Here is a 25,206-nt window from a genome sequence, read left to right as displayed (position 1 = left end):
TTTCAGGAGCACTTGTGTCCCAGGTGAGCAGTAGTATTTGCAGGGAGCTCTGAGATTCTTGGGAGGGAAATGTCATGACTGTTTTCAGATTCTTCAGTTAAAAGTCTGTAAACTCTTGGGCACGCGAGTAGTGCGGTGACCTCATTGTAACGAGCTTTGGACTTAACTGAGGTGAGCATACTTGCTGAGAGTGAGATCTGTATACTGGCTTGTATTTGTACTTTGTGTATTGATAGTTTAAATATATATTGGTCTTAATAGTATTATTAGAAACAGCTTCCTGAAATTTCACAACATTTACAGATCTGTTAATGTTTAAGCTTCACGCTTTCAGAAATCAGTGCTAGGAGAGTATATTAGTACAGCTTACCCTTTACTGTTTATGGAAGACAATGAGCTTCAACTTTACCATCTTCTGGATAGTTTTACTAGGCCAAGGACAAATACTAGATACACATCGTCTTGTAGAAAATGTTTGTTGTTAAAAGACTGTGCCACATTACAACAGATACTTGATGACTCACTAAACTAGATCTGTCCAGCTGCTTAATAGAAGCAGGCTCTGTTGAACAATGGCTCTGTGCAGGCATTCTCCCCCTTCCCCCACCCCCCAATTGTCACAAGAAATGAGTTGAAACATTTTTCAGCGTATTGCATGGTAGTACACTGGTGTGTAAATAGTGCAGAAGCTGTACCCTGGCAACTGCCAGTGTCAAAGCATGAAATTCCATGTGAGAAGTGCATATTTGGGCTATTCAAGGAAGTGATTTTCAATGGGTCACGTGCATTAGAGGCACAAATTTTTGGTGTGTGGAACGTCAATGAAGATTTCTGTTTTGCTTTACATGAGATCGCGCAAACTTCAAGGACACTTCAGACAGTTGGCGGTGGAGTTCTTGCTGTGTGTGCTCCAAGCAGAGCTGTTTCAAAGAATAATACTAAAGGAAAAATTAAAAGTTACAAGGAAAGTGTAGAAGAAAGTATTTTTCCATGGTAACATTACTTGCTTTACGGTAATGTGGGAGAGAAGGAAAGAAGGCAGAAAGTGCAAGGTGCCAAAGTCCACTATTTCTCAGTTAGTTGGTATTAAAATTCATAGCAAAAATAACTTCCAAGTGGTAGATATAGAAAGGAAAGAAGAAGGGCAAGATACCTGGAAAAAGATCGATTTGAAACATTAACGTGTTAGCACTGCAGTTTCTTGTGTACATGCTATGGCTCTCTTCATGTCCAGTCCAGTAGAAGCAGTAGAATAAAAACTTGGGTCTGGAAGTGTTGCCAGGAAAATAAAACAATGTCACTGGTGCAGTTATGAGTCACTGTTAGTATGGTGGAGGGCTGGGAGGGGGGTTACGCTTACTTTCACTTGCATCCGTCTTCAGTCCTTAGTCCTGCAGAAAGAAGCAGAAAATCGTCATGTATCCTGCCTACAGAAATAGGAACCTCTAAAAAGTTGCTGGAAGAAAAAGTGTAGTGAAGCAAGAAAAGGGAAAGGAGGGGCTCTGTTCCAGTAGGACAGATTAAAGGGACTAGCACTATTGATAGTTGCGTAGCAGTGTCTGAGTTTGGGGCAGAGCTTGATCACAGTTAGTCTCTGCGTAGAAGCTTTTTGGATCACTTCAAAGACACCATTTGAAGGCAAACATGCAATTTGAATTAGTGGGTTTTTACTGAATTTCCTTGCTGCCTTGTATGTGAAGACCAAGGAGTCCAGGTGTGACTCACACTGGTTCCCAGTTTCCTGTTGACTCTTCTCAGAAGAAGGCTCTACACTTTTTTTTTTTTCTCGTGGGGCGGTGGAGGGCAAGTTGGGTTGTTTGCTCACTTTTTATTTTACCTTTGTTCTCTCTACTCAGTCTGTGCTAAACTATTGAGGCTGAAAGAATGTGTCCTTAGAGATTAAGCCATGGTCTTGACCTATTTCAGAAGTTAAAGCCAAATGTTTCAGCATTCTGGGCAATAGTGACAGTACTTTACCATGTTATTTTGTCCATTAGGCCACCAGAAAACAATCTCTTCTTGGTCCTGTTTCAACAAATGTGTTGTAATGTTTCTTAATGTTACTGAAAGATTTGTTGAGGTTAAGTAGGTGTATTTAGGTTAATCAGGAAGAATGTTTTGACATTACCCCTAAAGACAAGCAGCTTCCTGCCTCCTTTTAAATTGCAATTGTTGAACACGTAGTTGTTCATAAGAATGGAATGAAGCCGTCCCTGGCTTACCCAAGACTTGTAGGTACCAGCCAGCCGAATATCTGCCCCACTTCTGTAAAGGTAATTACAGAGTGTATTTTTCAGTCCACTTGAGAAAAGTGCCAGGCACACAAATGTTTGTACTAGGTGAAGTAAATTACACTAGAGGTAATTCTGGCAACATAGTGAGGGGAATAATGTACTTAGCCCAGCAACTTTAGCAGAATACATGAGTATTGATCAATAGGTATTGTTACTTGCTTTCTTACATCGAGACAAAAACATCTCTGCCTATACTGTATTGTCAAAGAGTGAACACAATGCATGCTTGTTGCAAATCCAAGATGCCTGAAAGCACAAAGGAAATATCCAAAATGCTATATGCCACAATTACAAGAAAATGTAATATAAAATACAGGTGCTCCTTTAGAAATGGTGTGTGAGTTTTGATTGTAACTGCAAGGAAATATACACTGATATGGCTGATTGCTAAGAGGTGTTTTTAAAATTCAGTATGTGTTCTTCAGCACTTTGGGGTTTAATGTCCACCCAATCTAATTGCCTTTCCTCCTTCTCTTTCTCTCTGTCTTTCAGCAAACGAGGATTCAGTGTCCGATCCTTTGGAACAGGGACTCATGTGAAACTGCCAGGACCAGCACCGGACAAGCCGAATGTTTATGATTTCAAAACAACATATGATCAGATGTACAATGATCTACTTAGGAAAGACAAAGAACTGTATCCCTGTGGCATGGCCTTTTTAAAAAATCCAATATGATTCATCCTTGAAAGGTGTAATTCATTATTTGGCATTATGCATTAGGATTATATAGTTGCTTGACTGGCGAACTTAAGATGTTTTAAGTTTATAGGAGGTTTTTTTTTTTTACAATGAGCCTCTAATGCTCCCTTGTAAATTGCTATTGAGTTACAATGCACGCATTCAGAATGCTCTTTGTAGTGTGTTAACGTGTTTAGCTCTTGAATGAAAGCACAATCATACTATCACAGATTGTCCATTACCTCCACTGCACTGTGGATCGTGTTTTCTCAGTGCAAAGGCTGTCCTGATAACGGATATACGAAGAGCGACCACCTCGACATTAATGTTGTATTTAGCTCAGACAAACTGACAGGTAAGGTTTACAGTATACTTTCTCTGGGAGAGAGGATACCTTTCATTAAAAGAGCTCACTGACAATTTCTTCATAGGCAATTTGATCTGTGCACCAAAAACCCCCAAATCCCGTAGTATAGTATAAAGAACGGACACAGGAGAGCCCAATAACATATTTCATCCTGGAAAGCAGAGGTGATCAAGGTTATGCACACTACTTAAAACCATGACTAATGTCAAACTGATGTTAGAACATCTATATTTGAAGCTGATTTTTCGTTTGTTTTTAAGAAAACCCACAAATCTACGGAATTGGGGCACTCATTTTAGGTAGTCTTTTCTCAACAAGGGATCTGATTTGTTTTAAAATGTTAAATATGAAAGAGAAAACTTACCCTAAATAAGGGATTTGGTATATGCTGAATTTCTGCTTAAAAGATAGAGGATCCTTTAGAGTGAGGTATCCCAGAAATGAATCTTAGTAATTTAATAGAGCAGTCTTTAGTCGTAGAATGCTTTTTTTTTTCTGAAATCTTGGGTGTCACCATCTGAAGATCCAGCAGGAATGTTGACATGGCTTAAATGTCTTAATTGTACACAAATACCAGTTTTCTTGCATCTTTTTGAAAAACAAACAAACAACAAACCCTGGAATAAGACTAAACAGGTTGTCAGAGGCTAGAAAGCTTGCAACATGGTAGAAACTGGTTCAAGCTGTTACCCAAGGAGTCAACAAAGTCAGTAACTTCTTAAAAGGCAGCTCTCCAGTTGTTTGGTAGCACAGGTTACACTATGGCTTAGTACTACTCAGCAAATTCCTTGTTCTATTTGCTGACCAGAAATAGTAAATTTGGGCTCTCTGAGACCCCAAGAGTGGCGGATTCTGTTGCATTGGGCATTGAAGGACTTCTGGTAAGAAGGGCTGGGCTGTTTGGTTAAAGCTGTACAGCACAGTGAGAACCGATGAAACACTGGAATGCCTTTCTGTGTGGTGTTCCACACATGGTATCTCTTGCAGGGGTATTGATTTCCTAACCTCTAACTAGAGGTCCATTTTTAGGAGAAAAAAAATTCAAAATGTAGGGTGTAGTCTTATATACTCTTAATGAATCATGTGTGCCACGCTGGGGGTTTTTTTGTCTTCATCCCTCTGCCCTTAGAGAAAACAAAAGTCTTACAAACCCATCTTAACAAGCTATGCCGTATCTTGGTTAAAAAAATTGCTTCATAAGAACATTACTTGTATTGAGAAATAATTTTTAAAAGCACTAATGGCTTATGATTTCCTTGTTGCATTCTTCATTGCTGCTGTGCTGGCTATGGCAGTGCTTTAAGGTAAAACCACACGAAGCCTACCGAGTCCCCTCCATTTATCGGATCGTGGAGTTGCCATTTTGGTTCTGCTCCACGCTGGAGATGGTTTTGTGTTCCCCAAAGGTATTTGCAGTGCTACAGTTAAACCTTTTCTCGAGATGAAAGGAAGGAAGTTTGAACAACAGCTGTTGCAAGGGAAATAGGGAAGGAACAATTGCCTCCACATCTTTGCATTTTTGGTTCTCAGATAATACGTTAAGCTTTTTGAAGACTGTCAGTGCAGAAAGCAGCTCCATTTCCAGAAATGGCTTTTGAGGGTAAAGACTTTTACAGTAACCAAAACCAGACCTACTCGTCAGAGGGTTGTGGAGTAATTTTTTTTGAACCAGGGTCATGTGGGTTTATGTTTTTTTGGGTGAGCTTTACTTCATAGAGGTGATGGGCATGCAACCATTCCCTGCTGAAGGGTGGGAGGGCCTGCTTTACTGACGGGCTTTGACTGTAATTGGTATGGGCAAACCAAAGGAGGTGTGGTTCTCCATATGATTCAGCTCCTTGTTCCCCAGCCTTGCTTTCATCAGCTAAGGGGAGATGATTGGCATCTATAGCCTTTCCATCTGGTTTGGTGACAGCTGTCTGCTTGTTCCCGTATTCCAGTGGGAATGAAGTTTGAGTGCTCAGCATTCAGTACTGCCTCACTTAGGAGTGGTGTCCTTCCTCCAGTTCTGTGGGCCAGCAGGGTCCAAAGCATTCTGGACACTAGATAGTTAGTGAAATTGTGGCTGTAAGGAATGCAGAACATTCTCTGGCCAGCAAGTAAGTGACTCCTGTTTCAGAAAGCAGTAGCCTCAAACAGAAATGAGCTTCTGCAGCGTTGGACATCAGTCAGCGCAAGGTTAAAAATGTGTTAGAGTGAAAAGATCCATTGAAACTCTTATTTACTTCTGGAGAAGGGGGAGAACTATCAAAACCCCTCTCTGCAGATAAAAGCAGCTTCATTGCAGTTAATTCGTGAAATACAGAGCACAAGCTGACATACCTTGAAGGCATTTGTTGAATTTCAGCAGCACAGGAATAAGAAATTAATGGAGCCAGGCATACAGATTCAGTTGAGTAGGTGGTTACCCTCTGTGTAAAATGGAACTGCTTCAAAGTGGTTTAAGATGTGGTAGTTAAACCTTGTAGTTAAGTGTCCACAACTACCGTTGCATTTTTAGAATACAGCGTTTAAATTCCCTGTGTCCTAATAGAGGGCTGTGACAAAACCATTTAAGGCTGTTCTGCTTATGGCTCTTGGTTGCTTTTTAAAATATTACTCTTTTATTTCTCAGGGAACAGTAGAGGGTTCTACTGCTGATCTGTAGGAGACATGACCATGGTCTGCGGTACCTCTGGGGCTGTGCTTACGTAGTGTAGCTGCACTGCCTGGTGGTGTTTGCATGTGGACCTCTCAAAGACAGGCCGCTTTGACTTGCCCCTTACAGGTGTGTGAAGGGGTTTAAGGACTTAATTTTAATTATATGGTGGTGACTTTAAAGATGAAACAAAAATAGAGGCAAATGGGTGAGCCTTGCCTTCACGTGAACACAAAAACTAGTCAAGGATAAAACTTTCCGAACACCGCTTTAAATCTGCAGCAGCAGTTGCTTTTACGCCCAGGGATAGGAACTGTTCAAATGGAAATTGGACCAGAATTCTGCAGCAGTAGCTCCTGGCTTCCTTTTCAATATTAACTAACTCCATGATTGATTCTTTTTCTTTCTCAACACTGATATGTCTGTGGCCCTCAGATGGAAGATACCTAATGATTTCCATAGATAGGGCTTTTTTTTTTTTTTTTTAATTAGGATTTCTAGGCAGCCTACCTCTACTCTGCAAGCTTGGACTCCTGCTCTCTTTCCTACTTTTTTGACCTCCTCTTTTAATTTGTCCAGCTCTCTAACTGTAGACAGGATTCCAGTTTTAGGTCCATAGTTATATGATGATATGACATTGGGGGTGGGGTGGGGGGTGAGGCCTGACCTCAAGAAGTTACTAAGGGTGTGCTTCAGTTAGAAGGGAGAAAGTTGGAGAAGTGAAGAAAAACTGGCTTGGTACATATCACTGAAAGACATAAGGATTCTTTTCTGAAAAAAACCCAAAAGTAGGAGTAATCTGGGTGATTTGGATGCAGTTTTTTCTCTGTGAACTCCATATTTAAGCCAGGTGGCCATATCATACTTTTTGTGCTATTGCTGATGTATGGTGATGTCTTGGGGTTTTTGGTTATGGGTTTGTTTTTTTTTTTTCAATTTAATAGTACCCTTCCCATTCAGAACAGGTGGAACCAGTTTCTTCTGCCATATACAGATCACTTTGCCAGTAAATATTTGTAGCGTGGTCTCCCCGTAGGTGACGCTTATCCCTGGTTTATCCCCTGGTCTTCCATCTGCCTGCGATGACGTGCTCTATTAACTGGTAAGATGCGTTGTGGTAGAACATCAGTAGGGGAAAATGTGGTGGCTTTGGAGCAAGCATAGGCTTGAGGGACTATGTATAGCAGTTACAGACTGGAAGTGGGGGAAGAAAAATCTGAAGCAGGTTCTGGCATGCACAAGATCTTCACAGGGTCTAGATGAACAAAACTGAAGTCTTTATTTCCCTACAGAAGGCGAGGAAGGCCAAGAGAAGTATATTGTTGAACTAAATTGTCTTCACTGTAGAACTGTGTGGGAGAAGGATTCTGTGCCTTTCTCGAAACTTTTCATTCCCACTTGAGATCCCATGAAGAGGAATAAACACAAAGAGGACTGGGACTAGCTGAGAAGAGGGAGCATCCAGAAGCAGTGAGGCTATGTTGAGGAATAGTGTTTCTGTCTTTGTCAGGGTAGTGATGAAGGAGGACTCTTTAGTGCTGGCACCTTAGTCAGACATCACTGCAGTTAGGCTTTTCTTGCAGAAAAACTGCATTTCCTGACTTGGAGTCAAGCTTAGCTTCATGGGACAGTACAGTTTGAGTATTAATGGCCATCTCTTCCAGAAGGTTTCCTCTGCTCTCCCTTAACACTAGTACTGGAAGAAAGGAATCCATTGCTTGTGCAGTGTCTCTCAGCTGTAGTAGGAAGTTACTTGTCATCAGCCACAGAATTGATAAGCTGCTGAAATCCTGCATCTCCGTTGTAGAGCAAGTGTGTTGCTGGGTTCTGCTCAAGGCGAGAAATGGAATTGCTTGTTGGACCATGGTCAGACTGTCTTACGGGTCAATAGGAATTCATTCCTCTATTCAAAGTCTGAAGGATGGAGTCAATAAGAGATTAATGTTTTTAAATTTGGGACTAAAGCTGAAAAGGGATTGTCATAACACACTTCCTAAGAAACTAAAATTCTTTAAGTATGCAGCTAGTCCAGGATTACATCTACCAGCTCTTCTCAGTTAGGTGTAGCGTATATTACAAGGACAGTAGCATCTCTTTGTTACAGCCTTGGTCTTAGTTGTTTAGAATTCCTGGGTTCATAGAGTTCTCGGTTTCTTGAGAATTCTTGGTCTTAAACTCATCAGCTTGCTCTAATGTATCTTCTTAACATTGGAGTAAACTGAAGTGGAGAAGCCAGTTAATAAGTCGTGGCTTTTTTTTTTTTTAGCCTGGTAAGTAAAGGGACAGATAGAAGGATTTCAGTTTCTGATATAGTTCATCTGGAGCATAAGCCAGATATGTTTTTTTTCTGCACTTCAGGTCTCTTAAATCGTTTGGTTATGTGAGGCCTTCCTTCTGTTGGCTTAGCCTTTCATTTTCTTGAGAGGGGTCTAGTATTGAATAATACCTTGCATCTTGCTGCTTAGTTGTGTTTTCCCACTTTCAAAAAGTGGCGTATGATACTGATACCCACATGATTCATGGCCTGAGCTGGTGACTGTGCAGGCATTGATGGGGAGAAGCTGTTGGAAGAAAAGTCGGCAGAGGCAGAAATAGCTTGCTCTAAAGCACTTATTCCCCAGTTTCTTTTTAGTAGTGTGTGTTTGTTGCAGAAACTTCTGCCACCTGTAACAAAGCTCTGGGATCCATAATACTTGAGCAGTAATTCCTGACATTTCTGGGTCGATGAACTACCCTAATACATGGAGCATTTATACTGGACCGCTTCACTGGAGGCTGTACAAAGCAACCTTGAGTTGCTTAATGGGGAAAGATACCACTGCATGGGTGCACAGGAGGACTAGTGAGAGCTGCAGAGCATCTGCACCCTGCTTGTTGGGGCCATGTAGCTCAGTCTTGGGGAGTAGCTTAAGTAGATTCCACTTCAGGTAAGCCCTTCATGCATGTATTTATCTTACATTTTCATTTGGCTTTCTTCATGGCTTTTGAACTGATAAACAGTTGTCAGCTTCTGTTCTGAGCTGCCATTCCGGTGGTCAGTGGGATAGTTTCAGTACCTCTGTAAACCCCTCTGGAATGTTCTATTTTAGGTGTGTTTGGGGGTTTGGGTTTTTTGGGGTTTTTTTCAAATTTTTTTTTTTTGAAGCCTGACCTTGCAGAAGCTAAAAATGGTTAAAATCATGGCCTGCTGCATGTCAGTGGCAAAACTTCCTTTGGATGCAGTGCAGCACAAGTCTCATTTTCTTTCTTAACGTGTCTTTCTTTAATACCCCTAGAAATAGAGGGAAGGGATGATGATGGAAAGCAGTGTTCAAACTGGATTTGAACAGTCTTTGAAGAGGCACATTCCTGCGAATCTGTATGCTTCCAGCCATAAGCTGAACTCCAATCTCTTTTTGTCCGTGAAGGATGATAAGACCAAAACACTTCACAAAATTTCAGGCCTTCAAAGGCAGCAGTTTTCAGTACTTTTTGGTTTAGTCTGATCAGACTGCCATTAATCTCGGTTTCATTCACATTAAAAAGGAAACCTTTAAATAATATGTACGTAAATATTTTATATATTTTTAAAATGTTATTTCCTCTGTATTTGAACTTCTGGGACATGGTAGAAACTACAGACTTCAGTCTAATACTAAATGTTTTTCAGCATTTAAAACACCCCCTGCCATCCTGTCTGTCTTCTAGGTAGTCTTTGGAAGGTTTATTTCCTCAACCAAGGTGAGTCCTGAACAGATGCTCTAAAGAATTCTGACTAAAGGGTCCTGTCTGAGGCTGGTAACTATTGTAAAGTCCATTCAGAATTTGAGTGATTTCATTGACTGTGTTTCAGTCATAACGTGTGAGCTCTGTGAATGAGCACATATGTTTGAATCTTTAAGTGTCTTTAAAAGGGCATTCTTGGAAGGAAAGGTGACACTTGGATCTGAGACTTCACATATTTGGAGGTTAAAAATAAGGCTACTTGAACATCTAGCCAAAATAGGTCCCTGCCATCGGCAGTCCCCCCGAATGCACCGTGCACAATTAGCGTTGCACGTTGCTTAAATACGTTTTGCTGCGTAAGCAGATCATAACGCGTCTGCTCTGGTGCCTGTGACACCACCCGGGAAGCTCTCAGGAGTAGCGTTGACAGTAAGTGCAGCAGGACGTTCATACTGTTTGCTTTTCACATAGCTAATGTCTTTGTTTATAGACCATCATCTTTATAAGGGACTTTATATAAGGGTAAGTAAAGAATTTTGCTTCTTCCACTCTTGGGCATTGACTTAAATCCTACTCAGTGCCGTTGTAATCTGTAGCTGATAAAACTTAAAAGCAGGCTGCACCATGAAAATGAGCCTAGCTGTGTTTGGTCCTGGTTTGGCAGTTTCCTTCTGGGCTTGAATGAGGGGAGAGAAGTGACAGCGCACTGCTGCTTCCCGCCTGGAAGCGGTTACCTCGGACGAACACAAAACAACTCCTGTGCCAACGTAAGGGATGCTTATACTTTTTTCCTTACATGGATTCTAAAACAATTTCCATCTTCAAAGTAGTGGCTGTAACTTCTTCAACTAGCATTAGCTGCACGACAGTAAAACCTCTGTGCCTGACTTCTGGGGTGTTTACGCCATTTTTCTTGGATATGGAGAAAGATGGTGAAAATATTTAACAGATGGCCCAAAGGCCTATTTCCACACAAAGTGTGCAAATACGTGTTACCTCTTCTTGTTCTTTGCTCTTGTACCCGTAACTAAAGATACGGATTTTTTAGTCAGACAGTCTTATCTTGCCGTGTTTCCTACTTAAACTTTGTGCATGGAGTATTAGTGTCATCGCTGCCACCTTTTAAAATGGTAGAGCTTTTGGGTATGAATCACGATTTATTTCCATCTAGGCAAAGTTAGCATTCTCTTGCTACCAGCATTCCTTCTTGTTAAAGCTCCGAGTTAAGCCAGCTTCTGACTTTACTAAAGCATCTAGAAACTTGCAACAAACCCAACAACTTAAGTTACAGAAGCTAGTTTTGAAAAATACTACTGTGAAGAAAGAAATTTAATTTACTGGGAAGAAATAAATCTTCATAGTTTTAGCAATTAATCTTGATGATTTTGGCTCTAGAGTGATCAGGTTATGTTTGTGTAAGGCAAACCACGTAACACTTTTGGATATGGAAGAGCAAGGGAAGGTTTGATGCTTCATCATTTTTGTTTGATGACTCTGGTCTTAGCAACTTCTCAATACTGCCAAAGGTACAAATTGCAGAAATGGAGCGAAATGTGACAAATTTTTCTGATCATCTCATCTGAGATGGCTTACTTCTGTGAAGTGTTTTGAAAACTCCTGTGTAGCTTGCCCCATGTCCGCATAGTATGGCGTAAACCATCTTTCAGCGACTCATAGAGGAGCGTTTTGGAAACTTCTAACAGATAGAAACGAAAGATTGTTGGGAAATTTTGGCCGCATTTGGAAACGTGATCAATAACCCACATCTTGATAGAAGGAAGATCAGAAAAAATGTGAAAGGTAAGAGAAATCTGAATAAGATGGCCATTGTTACCATTTTACACTGGTCATACTCCTTGTACTCTTAGACTACACAAGAGCCTGTGGAGGTATGCACTTCAAGCGTTGGCAGAATTATTTGGGTTACAGCGCGAAGGATAGCACGATATCATTCTGTGTATTGCAAATAACAACTGTTTGGGCACTTGGGGATCCAGGAGCCGCGTTCATTCAACTAGAGTGAAACCAGCAAGGTTTCAGCAACGGACCAACATATAAAGAAGTATTTAGCAGCGCAAATTAGAAGCCTAGGATGGGAATGGCAGGAGAGGTGTGTGCGAGTTTCTTACTTTCCGTCTCAGTAGAAACAAGTTGGCTGCCACAACTATGTTTCTGAAATCCCGCTCAATGTAGAGAATAGTTGCTGGCGTGGAATTCTTGTTGGAAGATCTTGTTCATGTATGCTGCTAGCGTACATGCAAGAAATGTCTGAAGGGCTTCATAGCCCAGACAGAGCTCCATCAGCCCTGAGAAATTCGTATACATGAGAGCTCTTTGCAAAAAAAAATCTACAATAAACTTCTGAAAGTCAGCAAAAGAGGGAATTACTATAAATAGAAATATGCATTTAGATGTTTTCCTTTCCCAAACATGGTGCTGCTAGTTTATGGGATACTTATTTTTGACAGATCTGATAGGTAGTGAAAGTAGGAAAATCGGAAGTTGTATTAATTAGTGAAGTCTGTTTTCAGGATGTGTGAAAGAAATTCAGACTCTCTTGCTGCCATATACCTCTAATTGGCGTAGCATAGATACCCTGTCAGGAAAAAACCCCAAAGTGATTAAAGTACTGTATTTTCAGAAGACAGTAAGTTGGGGTGAGGGGGAGAAGGTGACAGAATTGGCAGTCTTCAGAATCTTTAAAATTTAACGCAGGAATGGAGACATACTAATGACCAGGGTGAGAAGGGCTTATTGGGAGCAGTGTTTACCCAAGGCACACAAGTTGTGTGTCTGTCAGCTTTGCAAAATTGGTTGTTAATCCGGCTGTGGGTTGACCACATCCTGCTGTTCGTCAGTATCCTGTTGGTGGTGTTGCACTGAGGAGTGGTTGCTGCAGAGCTCACCCAGCGTGTTTCTGGCTCAGCGTGCTGCTGTTTAAAAGTGGTCCTGCTGTCTTTGTGAATGTGTTCTCAGGTTTCCCAAATGTGTGAAATGAAATGGCTTAATTGATTTAAGTTTTGTAATACTTGTTTTGCTTTATCTGAGTTACCCTATCCAGCTGTAACTCTATTTGCTTGAAAATTACCTTTGAGTTTTACAGTACAAAGCAATGACAACAGCGGAAACCAATTTGAAAATAACTGTTGCAGACCGTGTTTCTCCGAGACGTTAGGTGGGATGGCTGATGGTTTTCTCCCAGACCTCTCTCCTCACAGCTACTCCAAAGCACTTCCCCTGCCCAGTCCTACTACATTTGCTGCTCATCTTCTGAAACGTAGCACTTGCTTCTAAACCCGAGAAGAGCATCCAAAAGTAACGTGCGGTACTTCCAAATCCTCTTACGGTTCCATCTTGCTCGCCTCTTGGTGCCGATAACGATTTCCGTATTCCTTTGTTACACGGCCGTGACACATACTGGACTTGTCAGTTGTTTGGCTCTCTTGCCAAGTGACCAAGACGCTGTAGATGCCAGCAATCAAACTCAAACTGCTCGTGAACTACGTGCTTGGATGAAGTGCACGGTCAGCCGTGTGATGCCAAAGTCAAACACACCGCATCTTTGAAGTCATCTTGCGTTCTCTCTGGTGTCCTTGCCTTTCAGGTAGTCCCTTCACTAGGTCTGTGTATCCCTTCCGCAGCTCTTTGGCAGTGGCCTTTGCCATTGCTCCTGTTCTTTTCCCCTCTGACAGCTTGTGTCTGTCCAGTTTCATCCTCGAATATAGCTTCAGCTGTTCGGTGCTGACGAGTCATTGTCTGGCACTTGAGCTCTAGGCTAAAAGGAAGATTTTTTCCCTTCTCTCGGTGATGTGTGGGTATGTAGCCCTCAGTTTTAGGGCTCAGCCAGACTTGAGGAAATGAGCATGACTAGCATGTTATATTTGGACCAGCTACTGTGACCGTGCTCAGTTGTGCAGCCTGTAGCTTAGAAATGCTATGTAGTTGTCCTTGCCCATGAAAAACCAGTGACACTTCAGTTCTTTGCAAATCATTGATGCAGGCACAAATGTTACCAGAAATGTTATTTCATCCTGGCTAGTATTTCTGTGATATTTTGGAATGGCATATTCTCCATGTTAGGACTGTAAGTTACACAGTGCCACAAAAGACTTGTGAACAAACTCTGGTTTTGTACTAAAACCACTCAATTTCAACTCCAAGTGAAAGACAATTGGCGCTCTGGATGTAGAATGCAGGCTGTTCTTGCAGTCGTCGTCGCAGTTGCTTGGACAGTAGAATTCATAGCACTGGTGCCCATTTTTAGTCTCGCATTCCCTGTGAAAGGAACTGATGCTGAAGGTGGAAGAAGGTCGGGCAGTCTCACCCCTACACCCGCTCCTTTAGGAAACGTCTAGTTCCTAGGCATTTAGCTAAGCAGGGTTTAACACCATGCATCTTCTGTTCATAATGCAGATACTAACAACTGAGCTAACACGATAGGGAAGAGACCTGCAAATGCCGTTCATGCTAGTGTGGGAAGTGTTGTGCTGTGCTGCTGGTTTTTCACCAAGAATTGCATTATTTGACTATGATTACAGCTGCACCAAAATGAATGATCATGCCAGATTTGTTTGAAGACCTAGAAGCTTTGGGTGCCAGCCATTACTTTGAAGGTTTTTTTTCCTAAAGATATATACGTTTTGGCAAATGTAGTTTGCCCAATTATGTTCAATGAATTGGTGTCTAGTATATTTTAGATGGCCGTGTAATTCATCACATACCCCAAATCTTTCATCTCAAATCACTTGAGAGTTTTTAATTTTCAGTTTTACCTGGGAGTTTAAAATGAAAGTTATTGGATACTTTGATCAGTAAGAGATCATTTTTCTTTCATCATACAGGATTTTAACTTAAATAGGCCAATATATTGGTGCATATAAATTGCATAAGGCAACGCTTGCCTAAGTTTAGTCATCTGCAGACTAGTTGCCAGGATGGGGCCTGGTTGGATGCCCTTATGCCAAGAGGAGAGAAAGGGATATTTTAGACCTTTCTTTGTGGAGGGTGGAAGAACTAAAACAGTAGCTAGGCTACAGATACACCAGATTCTTTTCCGCTGACGATATATCAAGGGAGACTTTCTACCTGATGACCTTCGACATAGATGTTTACATACAGCCTTTTAAACCTGCACGGTTGAATTCGTCTAAATTTCTTCTTAAGGTATGAAAAATACTTCTGAAGGCAAATTGTCTAGGTGCAATGATTGCCACTACCACCACCACTAAAATGCAGCTCTGGAAGAAATGAAAACCAAGAAGCCCTTGTCATAAAATGCAGCATCATGTGCTGAGACATGTTCGTGCGGGGAAGTAGGCATGAAATGTAGCGTTCTTCCTTGCATTTCTCACGTGGTGCTTGGTATCCAGGTGGTGTTTTACAAGTTCTGAAATGCACATTCCTTTAGAAACATGCAACTTAGATGGCCTAAGGTGATGGTCATTCATGAATATCGAGCTCTGAGGTTGAACTGCTGAGGAGATCTCCCTGCTGAATTAGTAGAGCATTCTGATTGCAGTTGGACGTTGAGCTCTGCAAAACAGTAATGTAGTGGGAAACAGAACTCATCTGGCGACGCCCAACTCTGATTTTAGTCCGTCCTGTTTCCCAGAATTTCTCATTTAGAATTTTACAGTCGTCTTGTCTCTCAAAACTGAGATGGTAGGTGGTGGCCCCATCATCCTGGTTACTGGGGGGAAAAAAAAACCTCGCCCTTAGCTGGATTTATTCCCAATGAAGTAAATAGCGATTCCTGATTCCTGCTGCTCTGGGAAAAGCAGCAGTGATCTTGTATTCTGACAGATTCAAGTATGTCTGTTGTTGTGCGACATACTCTTTCAACCTTTAACTGCCTGATCTTGGGATTTATCAAAGCCTCCTGTTTTTTCTCTGCTACTGTTGCTTTTTGTCAGCCTCAAGTACAGGTTCTCTGAAGATAATCCATAGTAATTTCTGTGCAGACTAGTTGCTTTCTGTACCCTGTATGTTGCCATATGCTTTGTGCCCTAAGAGTACCTGTTTTTATTTAATGCAAATAAAACTTGGTTTTCTTACATAATTTTCTATAAGCTTGTTTGGTGATAAAAACACTCCAGTTGCAGCCGGTACGTTACTGTAATCTTGTCTTCTGTTTCTGAGCTTCCTTTCTTCTTGCTGTCCTCTTGCGCTTCTGCTTGAGAAGTGTGCTCAGCATAAAACCTTGAGGTCTGGAGGTGACAGAAGGTCTAAGGCTGGGTCAGGTGTGACACACATAGCACCTCATACTGGGCGGGTGGGGGGCCGGGAGTCTTGTTTCAATGGGAAGTCAAATCCGTGCATTTGTCTTACTTTAATGCAGATGATTTTAGTATTCTTTCAGGTGCTGGCAGTCCACTTCAATATTGATGTATTGGGGGAATTAGTCTCGATGTGCAGGTTTTTAGGGAATATGCCATATTTTATCCAGGAGCTATTTAAAAAAAAAAAAAGGGGGGGGGGATGGGGAAGGTACCATCTGTCCCTGCAGATAAACTCGATGTGACTTTCCTACTAGATTCTGCTGTTTGGAGTGAAGAAGAGAATGCCTGGGCTATCTTTAACTCTGCATAGACAGTTTCACAAGTTGCTCTAGAGACCGTCTTTAGTTACCTAAAACACTGGCTTCTGAAATAGAACTTGGAATAACAGCTGTTCTCGACTCTGGCTAAACAGAGGAAGGAGCGTATTGTTAACAGGCAGAGGTAGGGAGATAGCACTGCCATTTGAGTCATTAAAAAAATAATTAGACCGTGAGTGGTTTAGTACATATTCACTACAACTTCTAACAGTTAGAAAAATGCAGACCAGATCCTGGAAAACCTAAGTAGGAGAGAGCGTAAATACGCAGGAGCATGTGCTTTGAGTGTTTTGTTGTGGGTTTTCTTAATGCATTTCCAATAGTTCTCATGAACTTAACAGCCAGAAATATCTTTTGGGTTTGTAGGGATCCAATTTCCTAACGGAAACAGCAATCTACATTTTATTGAATTTCGTAGTCTGGTAACCACCACATCTTTGCCTATTCGTTCAACTACACAAGAAACACAGTCAGCAAAACGGGAAGTTGGATGTTTGTGAAAGCAATGCAGTCGTGGTTATCTTTCAGCGTGGGAGTGGTGTATGTGGACATTGAAAAAGGGTAGTCTGGGGTAAGGAAAATGTTTATTTTTTTTTAATTTTAGCCTCATTGTAGGTTTTATGACATACTAGGGCAGGTTTGGGGAGGTGAGAGCAAGGAATTACTCATAATCAATGTGTGAAGGTAACTATGAGAATATGTTGAACAAGAAAACACTTCTGCTTCTCAGGATTATCTGCATTATGCTGGGGATGCTCTCCCATATCCCAGTTTCCCTTTTAACAAAAGCTCCCCTTCGCAGTTTCTGCCAAGACTCGCTCATACTTTGCGAAGTGCTCCTGTTAAGCAGTTACTTCGGAGCAGCAGCGGAAGAGGGGTAAAACCAGCAAATGGACGTTCAGTTCTGTAAAACTTCTAAATGTTCTCGTGCTTGGGGAGAATAGTTTGTACAGCGTCTGCAATGGAAATGGCTTTCAGTAGAGACTTTGTGGAGAGGACTTTCTGACAAGTTATTTTAGAGCTTTTAAACAGCCTGGGAAGGGGGCGAAGGCATTTCGAGAGGCTGTGGTGGATGCAGAGGGGTGAAGGGCCGTTAGCTGTGGGGGGCAGGGACCTGCCGAGTGGGTGGTGGAAGGCATTGCTGGTGTCCGTGACAGGGATTTTGAATTTGGGTAGCAGAAGCTATGAAAGCTTTGGGGGTTTAATCTAAACACACGCACATATAACTTTTTTTAATACATGTATGTTTTTTCATCAGCATGTTATTACGGGATATCCTTAAGTAAATGAAGAGAATGCAGAGTCAGTAACAATAGAAATAGCTGGGTATAGCTCCCTCCATAAGAATAAGCCACGATGCTGTGTCTATCGAAAAAACTCAACTTGTATTGCAATTTCTACTTTTTATACCAAGTCTTTCCATTACCGAGTTGTCATGCATAAATTTTATTATATTGTGGATCTGTTTAGCATAGTTATTCCAATAAAGGTGATATCTGAATTGGACTCACTGGAAAAATGTGATGGATTTACTATACCAGTAGTTTGCAGTAGGTGAAGGCCTCTTAGATAAATATATGCATGTTTTGTTGACTTTCTGAGCGTGGTAGTGTGGAGAAGGCTGCTATGGCCAGACAACATAACAGCACTGAAAGCCAGGAGAAAATTTTGTGAGTACCTTCTGAAGAAGTGACGGCTGAAAAGAGCGAGCAGAGATGCATAGGATAGGAAGCATGGAGTTGAAGTCTGTGGGAAGGAGAGCAAAGTCTGACTTAAATGACTCAACATCTGGTAGTATATTGGAAACCATTAATAAGTTGTAATATCTTTGCAGTCGCCTGAGCTCATGAAGAGAAAGAAGCTGGGTTATGATTATGCATTGAAAGCAATCATGCAGATCACATCCCCCTGCTTGCTGAAAGGATGGTATGCTGGGTTTTTTTCCAGGTGAAAAAGATTCCAGACAACCAAATACGAAAGTGTCATGAATCTTAACTGCTTATTTCAGACTCCTTTTATAGGCAGATGGACCCTTGGAAAAAAAAATAGCTGTAAGTTGGCAGCAGAAAGCTCGACTGCGTGAAGCAGAAAGCTTGACTGTGTGGGTTTTCTGAATATGCGTAATTCTGTCTCCAAGCTCAGTCAGGAAAGCTAGGGGACAGATGCCAGCAACGTTTTATCCTAGAAAGGGGGGGAAAAAAAAAAAGAAGAACCCAAAGAAGTGTGTGGGACGTTGTGGATTTTTTTTTCCTTGAACAGCGTGATGTAGAAATGAGGATATGGAGCTGAGGAAGGGCTGACCTTCTGCCTGAACGCAGCAACGCACCCAGGTGTTGACAAGTATTTTGAAAATGGCCGTTGCAGTCGTTTTCATGCTTTGCAAATAAGCAGGGGGCTGAAATGACTACATTGAAGTGGATTTTTTCCAAGCACGACAAACCCAGGGAGAATTCACAGGGGGGCTGTGAGGAAGCGGTGGGTGCTGGCGTACAAAGGCTGCCTGTGAGAGCTTCGGGCTATACAGGACAGTTCTTTGATTATATAGGGAGAAGTCTTTTGGGAAAGAAGAGCGGTAAAAGGCTCAGGGGTGACCTGAAGAAAAGAAACGCAGTGGAAGTCAGTTGGCTGAGAGAGAATTGACAACATGTACGTGTGATAGCCCATGTATCATTCAGTTTGTGATACAAAACTGAAGGTTTTTTCCATCAAGTAGTTAAAGTGCAACAATGCAGACACATGAGAGAACCGAACGTACCTTCCATATAAAGTAGGCACAGGTAAAAAGATGGGTTTAATTTTTAATACAGCTTAAACCCTTGAAAGACTTAAAAAGCTTTGAAGGCTGTTTGCTTGAAAACTGTTCCAGAAGACTGAAGCGTATGAGTGAGCAGGTGCAGACCTGGATACCTAGGGCGGTAGAACTTGAGATACCAGAGGGCAACTACAAAAAGGTAGACAGAAAGGTTGTTGGTCGTTGGGCTGTTCTCTGAAAAGAATTAAGATACCTGCTTATAGCATACCTAAACATACTAGGTGTGTATGTGACCTTTTCAACGAGGAAATGATCCACGACAGCCTCTTACATACTTGCTACTAATGATGGAAAGTTGTTTTTTGCTCAGAATCCTTCTGTTATCTCAAGAAATTATAGACTTATCCTTCCTGCTATTTTAATTTAAAAATATGTACTTAGATGGCTAAAAATACTGCTGCTTCAAAGCAAGGAAGAGATGCATCGGTTTCCAGGCTTTCTTAATTCAAACTTTTCCTGATATTCCTAATTTGCCCATAAAACTCTGCTTTCAGAGGGAGTTTGGTTTTAGTCAAGCGAACAGATTTATGTGACAGTCAACCCTGGCGTGCTCCTAATGAAACGGCGTGTCCCAGAAGGCTGAGAAGACAGTGGGATTGGTGAAACCTGTCTCAAAGGGGGATACAGGATGTAAATTGGAGCCTCAAGGTTGCAGTACCGGCATAAATATAGCTACCAAGCGGTGTAACAGATTCCTTCCACACAGCGACTGAAGTTCTGACAGGCATGAAGTCAGTGTTTTTCCTCGTTCCCATTTATATATCTTGGGATATTTTAAAGGGATTGTGCTTCTGTGATTTATTTAACTTTCTTTGGAAGTTCAGTTGCATCAACCTGAGGCCTGAGTGGGACTTCCTGCAGATGGGCAGTTGACACGAAAAGCACCATATAATTGACTTTCGAGACGGAGGCCCCTGGAGTGAGGGGCAGGGACTTAAGTGAATGTAGGACATTCTGCTCACGCAAACAGTCGGTGCGTTCTAAGCCTTATGGGTATAAAAATAGTTGCCCAAGAAAAGCTGTCCTTTTGAGGAACTCTGCTCTTAGGAGGGCCTTTTAAAGCTGTCTCTGCCATTTTACTCCTGACAGTGACAGGTCTCTGAAAACCAGAAGCTGTATGGATGACCCTGATGGGGATCATGCTGCCACCTTAGGAATCTATTTAGTGGTCACTGATCTTTATATTTGCAAACAGAAAGAATCGTATTTTGAAGATACAGTAATAATTTAACTTGTACTGGTCACTTGCTCAAAAACATAACTTTTCTTAAAGTAAAGGTACTTAACTCAAGCAACTTCAGATACACACAGAATGGGATTTTACACATGTTGGACAGAAATAAGAGAATCAAGCCACGACCAGAAAGATTCCAGAACTGCAAAGACGTTTTTGATTTGATCCTAACGTGTGAAGAAAGAGTCTATGATCAAGTAGTAGAAGGTAAGGACCTTGAACTGATAAACCAAGTTAACTTTGAGTGCTTTTTTTCCCCCTCCTCCCCGAAGTCCTTCACAAATCTGGAAACATCTCTGACGACTGCTGCTGGAACACCAGCAGGGACAGGAGTTTGCAATCCGTCGATGTAGACTTGACGTACCGGAGAACTGGTGGCTGAATACTTATTTCTAAAAGATGCTGGTGTTGGCAGCCACACAGAATGTGTTTGTACAGTAATTCTAAGGGCTGACATACAGAAATGGCAAGCATTTGGAGAAACTCAAAATACGTGTTTGGTTTGAAAATGCTCATGGATCTAGAAAACTAGCAAATTGTACGTGATGAGCGTTTTTTCACCCTGGGTTGGTGGAGAACCAAAGTCTAAGCTGTCTTCCTTGTGCAACTTCCCTTCCCTGCAGAATTATTCCTGTGACCTACCAAGCAGTTTACCCCCAGTAAAGACCTCCTGTACAGGTGGAGAAACTCTTCTTGAGCACGATTAACACTGCAAACGTGCTACAGCTTTGCCTGTAAATGAGTCAGTGAGATACGCTAGAGGAGTCTCAGTTGGGGATTGGGTTCTGCGTGAATACAATGCAGCAAGCTCGATGTGAGCTCCTTGAAAGTCATGGGGTTTCAGCAGTGACTCAGTTAGCTCCTGGGCTGAGAACCTCTCTGGAAATGCTGGGTACAGCCTTACGTGAGGTTTAAGGGGTTTCCTCTGCACTGAAAGAGCAGCCACCCGAATTGGTGTCATACCCATAACGTCAAAGGCTGTTGCCTTGCTTTTTCAGTCCTCAGTGGTCCTGTCCCAAGAGGTGCAGAGCACGATACATTTGGGCTTTGCCAGCTGAGCAGTTAGTGTTCTGCATGTTTAAGTGAGGTGCTTTGAAATTGGTAAATTCTGAGAGCAGCCACCCTGGGACTTGAATGGATTTTCGGCAAGTTCAGCATGTCTCACGTAGAAAGCAGCTTTCACTGGGATGTTTTGGGTGAGTATCCTGAGGAGGGGAGCTGAAGAGCAACCGCTTGCTGATTTTTTTCCAGTTGTGCATCTCTAACTTTGTGGTAACGCCCTTCACGACTGAAAAGAAGGCGGCTCGGGTGCTCCCCAATGGCTCTCGATGTGAAAGCTGGAATTTTAAAATGAAGGCCTCAACAGGTCAAAGTGAAGTTGCAGAATGAGATTAGGGAAGGACAACTTGTAGCTCAAAAACAAGTGTGTGGGATAGGAAGGTTATGTTAGAGAGGCGTAACAATGATACACGGGTGGATTAGTAGGAAAAGGATGCTTTATTTTACCCCCTTCCCCCCTTAATAAGCAGAACACATTAGCTAGAACTTTCTCATGTGACTATCAGTGCTTGACTTGTAGGAGTTCACCTTGCAGCTGGATTTTCAGTGTTAGATGTACAGTGCTTTTATTCTAAAAACAAACAAAAAAACCCAAACAGGCAATTAAACCTCTCCAGGTGAGGGAGCCCAAGGTCATTCTTGGCTTTCAGGAATCTCAATATTGGTCTTTAAAGACTGTCAGAGTAAGGCGGGTGGTAACTTTTCTGGACCAGAGTAAATAAACTGTCGTGACCCTTCCACAAAACTGAATTCTTTTGTTGCCAAAATCCATCTTTTCTTTTTGAAACAAGAGGGACTACTGTTTAAGACAATATTAAAGAATCAGTTTTCTAAAAACAAGTTTGGAGAAGGCAGAGGTGGACAATGTCTATGTATTTTTTAAAATCTTGCAAATAGTTTGTGTAAAATACGATGCCATTCCACCCAAAGTTTTGCTGTTACGTGTGTTTTGTTTTCAAATAGATTTAAATTCCAGAGAGCAGGAGACATGTCAGCCAGTACATGTGATCAATGTGGACATTCAGGATAACCATGAGGAGGCAACCCTGGGTGCTTTCCTTATCTGTGAGCTCTGCCAGTGTGTAAGTAGAGAGGGCTCGTTGCCCGTGGGTGCCTTGGACCCTGCTGGCTGCACAGGGGTTGGGGTTTGCTTGGGGCTCCTTGAAGGTGCTGCATATTGCAACAGTTGTTTAAGTAAAATCCATGTCAAGAGGCGCAAGTTTCCTGATTCTCGTGGTTGTTTTTGAAGCCGTTGTGCAAGCAGGTGAATTGGGAAACGATGAACTCGGTCACAAGCGGGCTCTGTGCGTTCAAAACGAGCGCATGGATAGCTGAGGGGAAGAGCAGGATCGCAGAGCGCTGCGCGTAACCGTTACACGTGTCGAGCCCGTACTCAAAACGCCGTTTATGGCCAAAACATCCCTTTCAAAAGCAGTTGTAATACGTGGGATTTAAACATCAGAGTCGCGTTCGGAATCACAATAGGCTTGAAAAGCATCCCATGTAGATGGAGTTCATAGTACCACCTTGTGTGTGTGGTGTGGGAGGGAAAACCAGCGCTTTCTGTCACCCACATTGAGGGCCGCAGCCCTTGAAGTACGACTGAAACAAGCTGCGCCCCAAATAGCCCGTGTAACTGTGAGGACAGAGTCGGTGTGGAGTTGATGAGCTCACCTATTCGACTGTAGCAACAGGCTGTTTTGTTTTCACCCCAGCCTGAGAGATCCATTTGAGCCTTAAATCCTTTCCAGATTCAAAAAGCCTAAGAGGGTTCAAGGCCTTGAAATTCCAGCCGACAGTTCAGTGTGCTTGTAGCTGTTCTGCAGCTCCCCTTTGTGATCTCCTGAGGATGTTGCCTGCTCAGCAAAGGACTAGTTAAGTTCAGCGGGTTGCAGAAGGAAGGCTGTGCAGATAAACACGATGCAGTTTGGGAATGCTGGGAATCTCCACGGAGCTCCCAGTGCTCACGTTTGGGACAGCCTGCTGCTGGGTTAGGTTTCCCAGGAAGCCAAAAGCATTGAATTGTTGCAGTTTTTTCTAAACTACATCATATCCTTGGAGTCCGGTTGCTTAGTATTTTTTCTCTTCTAGATACAGCACACAGAAGACATGGAAAATGAAATAGATGAGCTGTTACAGGAATTTGAAGAGAAAAGTGGAAGGACTTTTCTTCATACTGTCTGCTTTTATTAAAGCACATCTGTCTCTTAGGCCTTAATACAGATGAGGGAAGCATGTGTTTAAAGTTCTGATTATACTGTATTTTCCTGGAAAATGAATATTGATCTTTTTTTGTTTAAAAACTCCTTTTCAGTGTCTTTTTGTTTTGTTTCGGGTATTCTGTCACAGGTAGGCAGAGATACTGGTTGGGCTTGTACATATGAGATGATTAAAAGTATACACAAAGGCCACCTATTTAAAAATGAAAATCAAGTTTTTTTCTTTAAATCCTACTTTAATTATTACAAGTAGGTTTTTAATTATAAAGAGAATGTTTCTTGAATATAAGTTTATAATGTATTTTTCCAGCTTACAAATTTATTTTATTTCAGTTGTGCTTTTTTTTTTTATTTTAACGTGACAGAATGGCTGAACTACGTGAGGATATGAATGGAACAATGAAAAACGAGTATCTGTATATTATTAGATATAAAGTTGGAAGCATCCAATAAAAATGAAAAACCTGTAAGTTTGTCTGTTTTCAAAATTGAAGCTCAGTAAGCGTGACTGTTCCCTGTGAGGTAAAACACAAAGTACCTGAAGCGGCACAAGGACTCTCAAAGGGTCTCGGAGAGGGCAGCGGCAGCGCGAAGATCTTGATACAGGGATCAGAAGACCTGGACTGTGTCCCTTGTTTGGAGAGGCCGTGTGTTTGGGCAGCTCCTCATGGTTTTTGAGCCTCTGCTGAACTAAAGTGAACTGCTTTCTCGGCATGAATTAGGGCACTACCAGGAAATCTTTTGGAATCTTAATTGCTTTTGAATTACCCTGTGTGGGATTAATAAGACACCGAGGCTGTAGCTGTAGCAGTGGGGCCAATTGTATATACGCCTTCTATAAGGAAGATGGAGAGGAATGGCGAACGCTGCTGTCAGTAGAAATAGTTTAAAGCTCTTTTTTACCTGAAGTGTCTTTTGAATAGGAGCATTTTCTTCCCATGCAGCACTAACCAACATGCTTGTCACGGCTCAGCATCCAGAAACTGACCATGTGTGTGCAAACAGAGCAAAAGCTCAGACTCCTGTTTGTTCAAACTGAGGCAAGTGAAACCAAACCGAATTATTAGACATTCAAAAGGTGAGTGGTAAAGCGTTGCTGCTCACAGGCAAGAGAAGATCTTAAAAGCTGTTTTCTTAAAGGAACCTGTGGATGACCTGGAGCAGATGAGGTCCGTGTGCTCTCCAGCACTTGGCTGTGCGGGGACAGCTGTTTAAACATCATCCTGAAAGCGAGGTAGCATGAAACGGGGCTTGAGCTCCTGCCTTCTCTCTCGTTCCATCACTGACCTCTGACAGCCCCCATGAATCGCCTGATTTTCCTCAGCTTGAATCGTTGGGCACGTGCAGGAAGCTTAGTGCTCAGTTGCTTCTGGTTTAGGGCGATGTTACCCGTCTGTGCAGGCGACTCCAGCTGGTCTGTGGTAAGTCACACAGCAACGCTGCTGCGCCTCTTTCAGTGAACACGCGTGTTAAAAGGCGTCCGTGGCTGCACGCCTGAAAACTGCGAGTCCAGAGCTGAAAATTCTTTGCAGTGGCAAAATCTTGAAGTCTGAGTCAGGCTTCTGAAGAAACCTTATACCTCTCTCTGCTCCTGGGATCTGGGG

The 25,206-nt window shown here is 42.1% G+C and overlaps 1 protein-coding gene across 1 annotated transcript in view; it reads left to right on the top strand.

The window, feature by feature from the left end:
- Positions 1-24,072, top strand: part of SSU72 (SSU72 homolog, RNA polymerase II CTD phosphatase) — a 28,480-nt gene extending 4,408 nt beyond the window's left edge. Inside the window, exons 2-5 of the mRNA XM_086475989.1 lie at positions 2,787-2,930; positions 20,392-20,531; positions 22,347-22,465; positions 23,475-24,072. Of these exons, the coding sequence (XP_086332115.1) occupies positions 2,787-2,930; positions 20,392-20,531; positions 22,347-22,465; positions 23,475-23,576 (505 nt within the window). The 3' untranslated portion in view covers positions 23,577-24,072. The remainder of the gene's footprint in view (positions 1-2,786; positions 2,931-20,391; positions 20,532-22,346; positions 22,466-23,474) is intronic.
- The last annotated feature ends 1,134 nt before the right edge of the window (positions 24,073-25,206 follow it).

This window comes from Leptosomus discolor, chromosome 20, assembly GCF_034619465.1.
Source record: "Leptosomus discolor isolate bLepDis1 chromosome 20, bLepDis1.hap2, whole genome shotgun sequence".
NCBI lineage: Eukaryota > Metazoa > Chordata > Aves > Leptosomiformes > Leptosomidae > Leptosomus > Leptosomus discolor.
This window is presented reverse-complemented; position numbering and strand designations above follow the sequence as displayed.